General features: G+C 40.2%; 1 protein-coding gene across 7 annotated transcripts in view; it reads right to left on the bottom strand.

The window, feature by feature from the left end:
* Window positions 1–4,574: 4,574 nt before the first annotated feature.
* Window positions 4,575–8,118, bottom strand: part of ANKRD28 (ankyrin repeat domain 28) — a 176,676-nt gene continuing 173,132 nt past the window's right edge. For all 7 annotated transcript variants that reach the window (XM_057545192.1, XM_057545194.1, XM_057545193.1 and 4 more), the window contains one exon: window positions 4,575–7,888. In XM_057545192.1, the coding sequence (XP_057401175.1) occupies window positions 7,602–7,888 (287 nt within the window). In that variant the 3' untranslated portion in view covers window positions 4,575–7,601. The remainder of the gene's footprint in view (window positions 7,889–8,118) is intronic.

Genomic DNA, 8,118 nt, shown 5'->3' with positions numbered 1-8,118 from the left:
ATAAAAGCTGGAGAGGGTGTGGAGGAAAAGGAACCCTCCTGCAGTGTTGGTGGGAATGTAAATTGGTGCAGCCACTATGGAGAACAGTATGGAGGTTCCTTAAAAAACTAAAAATAGAGCTACCACATGATCCTGCAGTCCCACTCCTGGGCATATATCCGGAGAAAACCATAATTTGAAAAGATACATACACCCCAGTGTTCATAGCAGCACTATTCACAATAGCCAAGACATGGAAGCAATGTAAATGTCCGTCGACAGATGAATGAATAAAAAGATATGGTGTATATACGTACACACACACACACACACACACACACACACACACACACAATGGAATATTACTCAGCCATAAAAAAGAATGAAATAATGCCATTTGCAGCAACGGATGGACCTAGAGATAATCACAGTAAGTGAAGTAAGCCAGACAGAGAAAGACAAATATCATGATATCACTTATATGTGGAATCTAAAATATAACACAAATGAACTTATCTACAAAACAGAAATAGACCCACAGACACAGAAAACAAACTTTTGGTTACCAAAGGGGAAAGGGGAGGGGAAGGATAAATTAGGAGTTTGGGATTAACATATACACACTACTATATATAAAATAGGTAACCAACGAGGACCTACTATATAGCACAGGGAACTATACTCAGTATTTTGTAATAACCTATAAGGGAAAAGAATCTGAAATATATATATATATAACTGATCGCCTTGCCGTATACCTGAAACTAACATGACATTGTAAATCAACTACGTTTCAATTAAAAAAAAAAAACCCCAAAACTCTTTCCTGTAATTGTTTTCAACAAATACCTCTCCAGGGAGAATAACTTTCACACTGGGTCAACTTTGAGTTAGCTCAACTACAGACAGTGTGGTAAGTGGGATCTTCCAGGGAACCATCAGACAGGCAAAATAATGACAATTCTTGGGAATGAGGCTTTGAAAGAGCTCTACTTTTGTTTTGCTTCTTTTGCTGGCTGCTTGTCTGCACCAAGAATGTGGGCTTAGTTGTTAAGGCTCCTGCAGAGCTGGAATGAGGAATGCAACTTGAGCAAATTGAAACGCCACAAAGCTCAATGATCTTAATCAAGACTCAGTGGTCCTTGCTCTGCCATTTTCACTGACATCACTTGGAAAAAGCTTTCGGACCATTTGCAATGTCTTAGGTCCTAATGCTACTAGTCACCTAACTGCAGGCAACCAATGGACTTTCTTCCCATGCCCCTACACACTTATGGCCACCTAGATGTGAGGAGAGACAAAGCTCTTCTCAAGAAGCCCTTTTACCTTGAATTCTTTTCACTCACATTCTCTTTGACTTTGCCATTTCTTACCATGAGTATCAGAACCACAAGAAACTTTCCTCTCATGTATACTGGGTCCTACCACCTTTGTGGCAGGCATGATAAGAGTTCAAACCAGGTTACACAAGAAGTAAGATGTTAAGTGAAAAATTTACTGTCAACACAAAAAATGCGTTTTGATTGTTTCTACTAGGTCTGAGGCAATATAACAGTACCTGCTGTTACTTTGGGTACCAGAAATGAACCAACTTCCCATTTTTGGGGGGTGGCTAACATTACCGAAAAGCCTGTTTTAGAGCTTAGTGGTAACCTAACCCCAAGCATTGTGCCATGTTCATTTCTAACTGAAGTTAGTTTAAGCAAGTTACGTGTCACGGACTAGGGATGGCAGAGCTAGCAGACATCTGAGAAACACTTTCAATCAACCCAGATCCCCTCTATTTAAATGGCAATTGATGCCTGGGTTAACCTATGACATGCTTTGGGTTAGTTTAACCTCAGGTTTGCTTTTGGGGATTAGCTCACCATCTTTCTCTATCCTTTCCATGCTTTTATTAGTTTGTTGCTTCAACATTCTTCCACTTTCTCAGCAAAACCTTATGGTGTCTCACATCAGAAATTGTTTGTGTAGGGACTTCCCTGGTGGTGCAGTGATTAAGACTCTGTGCTCCCAATGCAGGGGGCCGGGGTTCGATCCCTGGTCAGGGAACTAGATCCCATGTGCATGCCACAATTAAGAGTTTGCATGCCACAACCAAGAAGCCCGCCTGCCACAACTAAGGAGCCCATATGCCACAACTAAGGAGCCCACCTGCTGCAACTAAGACCCAGTGCAACCAAAATAAATAAATAAATATATATATATATATATATATATATATTTTTTTAAAGGTTATCCCATTAAAAAAAAATTGTTTGTGTAATCCCCTAGTGCATAAACGGGCAAGGCATTTTTTAAATCAAGGATCTCCCCCAAATACCAAATCTCACAAATCTTTCTCTGCAGAATAATCACCATTGACATCCTTCTTGTCTTTCTCCCCGACTAAAATGTAAGCTTCCTGAGGGCAGAGACTTCATTCCTGGTGTAGCTCCAGGATTTAAGATAGTGCCTGCTGCAGAGTGTGTACTCAAAAAATGTTTGCTGAAGGGCTTAAAAGCGAAAATGCAATTTTTCTTTAAGTTTAGAGACGGGCGAAGAGGAAGAAATATTTTAAGATCAAATCACTGGCTTTTCAAATCAAGCCTGCATTTCAGTCCTAATCAAGAAAGAAGACAGATAAGAATCATAGGAAGGCAAGAGGAGTAAACCACCCTCAAGAAAATGAGAAATAACACAGAAAGAGGAAGGCAGAGAAATGGAGACTCACATGAGTGCTGGAGACTGTGAGGTGCGGAAACGACCTAGACAGTGGAGAGTGTTCTACACCCGTGTACTTTTACTGTCTTCCGTTAGATTAGGCTCTGACTTGGAAGGGATGGTCACAGTCAGACATGAGAGAGGGGACTGGTGCTACACTGAAATCAAACACCTACCCAATCAGTTTGACACTGGCAAGGGAAGAGCTTTCCAATTCCAAATTCATTTTTGCTACCCAGTTTTACATCTGAATCCCCTACACCAGAAGGAACCACAACAAGGGAAGGAGCAGGCAGAGAGCAAAGACTGCTAAGCATGCCCGGGGATAAACTGAGAACAATGACACGCTAGCCTGGCTCATCATTTCAGGGCTAAATGAATTGTGAACTGAACTCCAATTATCCTTCCCCAACGAGCACAGCCAACTGCCCGATCTCACTGAGGCTGGGCTTGGCCAGTGGAGTATTAGCAGCAGTGATGCATGCAGAGGCATGAACTGTGTGGGTCAGGCTTGCCTTCTTGTGCTTCGTTCACAGAGAACACAGATGGAGCAGATCGAGCCCAACTCACGATGAGCGGTCAAGCCCAGCCAGACTCCAGATTGAGGCGTCACCCGGCTGAGCCCGTCAGCCAACCTGCAAAGGCATAAGTGAGGATGAGTATTTTAGCTTGACGAGACCTGAGGCAGCAACAGCAACAGAAATGTAAGCAGATGTCATTCTCTTAGGCTCCATCACGAGGACACATTCCGTTCCTCACTGCTCTGTGCCCAGAGCCTAGCACAGTTCTTGGGACACAGCAGGTGTTCAATAAACATCTGCTGCGGTACATTTCTGTTTCTTTTAAAACTAGTGACCTAGGATAATAAAACTGAAAGGAACTTACATAATTTAGTAGTCAAGCATATGGTCCAACTTCAAAATTGCCAATTTCAACAAGGACCGGTAAGCATATTAGAGGTCATCAGGTGATTGAGCACCAGTGGTGGAAATGACTGCCTGGATGTGAATCTAGGCTTCATGAATTACTGGCCAAACAAGCTTGGGCAGAAGTCACTTCACCTCTTTGCCTTATTCCTCACCTGTTAAATGGTGCTATTAATAGGACCTACCTCATAGGACAGTTGTGTGGATTAAGATATGGATTTCAAGTACTTACAACCTTGCCTGGTACATGACAAACACCGTAAATGCACCTTCTGTTGTTATTATCAGCATAAGATGATTTGGAAAAGTTACTAACGTCTTCTTGACCTGCTCCTCCAATCGCCTATTTATATCTACTTGTTCTCACTTCCAGCTAATCTCTGTACATGTTTATAATAAGCTTTTTTTTAGCTCGGGAATGCTAAGTGCTGATATCTATTCCATCCACCTCCCCTCCACCAACCATTTTAAGAACTGCTGATTTTGTTCTTTTCATCCAAGATATCATTTGCCCCTTCTCCACCTGCTCAAATCATATTTGTTCCTCCATGTCCAGCCTAAATGCCACCTCTTCCAAGAAGCCCGTTCTGATCACCCTTCCCAGAGTGAACTTGTTGTTCACTGACCCTCCATAGTTAGCAGTTCATCTCTACCTCAATTACACTTTCACACTTTCCACTTTTAGGTACGTACCTTTCCATGATGAAATTGTGAGCTCCGAGAGGACAAGATCCCAATTTCTAGGCTCACTTTCTGCCCATTCCCATGCCCAAGTATATAGCGGGCAAGCAGTAAGTATTTGTTGAATAACTGTTTTGAAAAGCCCATTTAGAAAGGTTCATCTAAATTGTAAAACAGCTTTATTGAAAACTCAGTAAGTTTCTAAAGAAAGGTAAAAACCAGTTACAACTGAACACTAATCAGATATTTTAAGGGAAAAGAAGTTTGCACATGAAAGACACTTGATTTATTGCATTAAAAAACTTTATTTCATTTAAAAGGTCCAATATAAGCGAAATTAAACCCCAAATCGACAGCTACACTTACAGATATCCTGAACTAAATGGCACTGTTTTGAGTTGTGTGTCTTATTAAAGGAGATCATTTGCTATTACCACCACTGCCCTAAAAGTAGTTCTACAACAGAAGCTGGTATTATAATACATAGCAGATACTTCAGATGTCATCTTTCATGCAGAAGTTAAAAAAGCAAACAGGCTTTTCTATTCTGTGCAGGTATAAAAACCACTACAGAACAGGGCCTGAATGCCTCTGACATACAAGGTGTAACTATAAAGGAACTCACTGGCGCTGTGTCCCTTCATTCAAGCAGTCCGCGTGCTTCCCCCAACAATACTAGCGCCGTTAAGATACTGTTCTGGACAGTACTTTGGGTTTCCCCTCACCAGGTGCCGACCAAAGGAAGTGGTTGATCAAGCTGGGGGACAGACTATCACAAAATGGGATCACAGAGCAATGGAATAGCTTTCCTAAGTGGGCAAGTGATTCGGAAGACCCACCTCACCAGTATTTCCAGTCATGGCATCATTTACATAAAATGATGCAAGATCTAAATTCTGGTATGTGTGAGGATAAATTAAAAACAGCTTGTTACTTTATAGCTACACCTTGGGTTTCATTAGAGGCGGTAAATCTAACAGTGTGTCTAATGAGTCCTTCTGGAAATCACTTCAGCAGACAAGTCAAATAGCCTGCAAAAGAGAAGACACGGCAGAGGGCATAAGTCATCCTGCCGAGGTTCTCAGCCTTCTCTTGGAGGACAGACCAGGGCCCAAGGACAGAAGTTCCCAGGAGGGAAGGAGGCTTCAGCTCCACCTAAGGAAGACCTTTCTAACAGAGCTGCTCAACAACTGAATGGACTGCTTGGTGAGGTAGAGTCACTGGAAGTATTCAAGGTGGAAAGATCACCCTTGTAGAAGGGACTCCTGTATTTGCTAAGAGGTTAGACTGGATGAACCTCAGGTCTCTTTCAATTCTGAGATTCTAGAAAATTCCCTCAGGGAATTCAGAAGAGAATTCCTAAAAGGAAGGAGAAAGCACACATATGTATACCTTCTGGAATCCTCTTGAGTTTTTTCTTTTTTTCAAAAGGTACAATAGAAAATGTAGTCCGCTGTCTTTAAAATGCATATTCACCTTCCTACCACTAATAATTAGGAAGGGTCCATTATGACTTCTTTATATTATAAAGAAAAGATGGATGATTACATTTATAATTTCTGTAAATATTTTAGAAAAAAATGCTTAAAATCTAGTAGTCAATGCCCTAGAAACTTTATAGATTTTTAGGTAATATGCACAGATACAAATACATTATTAAATACAACTCACATCTGTGTTTTATTATACTCTAAAATATACAGGAATCTTGATGTACTGAAAGAGTGCAAGTAAATACAGTATTCAAGCAGTCACTATTTCTATTTACATGCTCATTAATTCTTCAAAAACCCACAAAATTATCAAATAGATCAAAATACTGTTCTGTGTTTTCACACTTTATATTCAGAAAAACCAGCTGATAATTTACAATGTCATAAAGTTTCCAGTTTCACAATACAAAAAGAATAAAATGAAATTGGGTATCATTTTGTGAAAATTTATGGAACTCTACCCAGACCTGGAAGACCCCCTACATATGTGAAATCATTTTCACTGGGAAAGTGACAGTTACATTAAAAGCAGACCCATATAAATTGTTATTTAAAAGCCTAAACATCAGCCTTTCCCCCCTCTTTCTGTTATTTAAAAGGCAGTCTTCCAATTCGGCAGGCAATTGCTTCCTTCCCTAAACAGTAGCATGTTATAAACACCCTACTTTAAAAGTCAATAAGACCTAAAGGCTTTAGTATTTTAAACCTTGCCCAATATAGAAATGCCTTCCGAGAGAAACCTGATGGCGTTAACTTATGAATAACAAGGGTGTTTCTCTTTTTGATTCTTCACTAAACAATGACAACGAAAATCCCCCAATCCACTGTGGAGGCACAAGGGCGACACAGGCGATGAAGGTGTACCATCCAAAGTAGTGAGGTTGAAAACTCAACTCCCCAGGACCACTTGGCTGCAACAGGGTGAAAATCATCTACTTCCTGATTTCATGAAATTTCCTTCTTCTAGGAAATTCTTTACATTTTCAAACAAAAATAGTTCAATTTTAAACCTAAACCATTCAAAACTGGGCAACAATAGCCCGACACCAATCTACCTCATGTCTACATCACAAATATTTTCACCCTGACTGCACCCAATCAGCTGGTTTTCAATTCTAATATTATAAAAGTTGGAATTTTAAAATTTTTATGTAAAAGAAAAAAAAATGTAAAAATACATCTGCTTTCTCTCATGGTTTAATACAGTATTAGAAGGCTTTCAGATGTTTTCTTAAAAAAAAAAATCAACGTTTAAAACCAAATCTCAGCTTCATTTTCAGAAATATTAAAGTTTGGTTTAGATAATGTCTCATTTCACCCGCTCCAGCTTCCGCAAAGTGGCATTCTATTAAAACCCTTTGAGTTATTTGGTCCTTTGGCAATTTGCTGTGCACATCATGCCTACTGTACCAAACTTTTATTGCCCTTAAATTTAGTTGTAGTTTTACTGATAAAACTGAAATCTAGTGTCCTTATCTCTTCTTTCACGATAGTGTTGCTTGTGTGAGCAGATTAGGGTACACAGTGTCCCAAATAATTCTTGGCACTGCAAAACCAAATTACATAATTCCACAAAGCAATGTGCCATCAAAGTGTTGTCCTCTGGTCAAGTTTATTTCAAGATTCTAGAAGTTCCTTTTGCAAAACTTGCCTTTAAAACTCTTCTTCCTAATGTTACCACATTTCTTCTATTCGCCCACTCTGTCATCTTTCCTCTTAGGGTGAATTTGTACGTGAATAAGAAAGTGCCTTTTTCCTGAAAAGCACAGTTTGAAGCGTCAGTGCCAGAACTCCCCCTTTGGACCTCTGGCTCAGCCGGTCAGTAGGTCTCGGAATCGGAGTCATTGAGCTCGTCCACATCAGTGTATAAGTACTCCTGCTCCCCGCTGATGTTGTTGAAGCTGCAGTAGGAGCTGGGTTCATTCCTCATGATGGGCAAGGCTTCGAAGCTGACTGTTTTTGAGGTGTTTGTATAACGGTTAATGGCATTGAATGTCAGAGATGATAAAGGGCTACTTGATGAGACAGGCATCATGGTGGCCAAAATGAGAGCGAGGCAATCAGCCACGTCCTTGTTGGGAGCACAGGCCAAAGCTGGGGTATAGCCTAGAATTAAAGATAAAATTTAAAAATTACTCATCCTAAGACTCATTTCACTAATACAAGGAAATAAGCCTAAAGCCCTTCAACTTTACACGTACTTTAAATTACCTAGCTTATATAATAAATTGGTTTTACTGGAATGACTGAGAACTTTCCAATAAGTAGAGAAAGAGGAAAGTCATAGAAATCTAGGGTGGGAGGAGACCTAACAGACTACATTATAGCAGAGGAAA

This window comes from Balaenoptera acutorostrata, chromosome 4, assembly GCF_949987535.1.
Source record: "Balaenoptera acutorostrata chromosome 4, mBalAcu1.1, whole genome shotgun sequence".
NCBI lineage: Eukaryota > Metazoa > Chordata > Mammalia > Artiodactyla > Balaenopteridae > Balaenoptera > Balaenoptera acutorostrata.
Note: the sequence above shows the minus strand (reverse complement) of the source record. Positions and strands in the feature narration are given on the sequence as shown.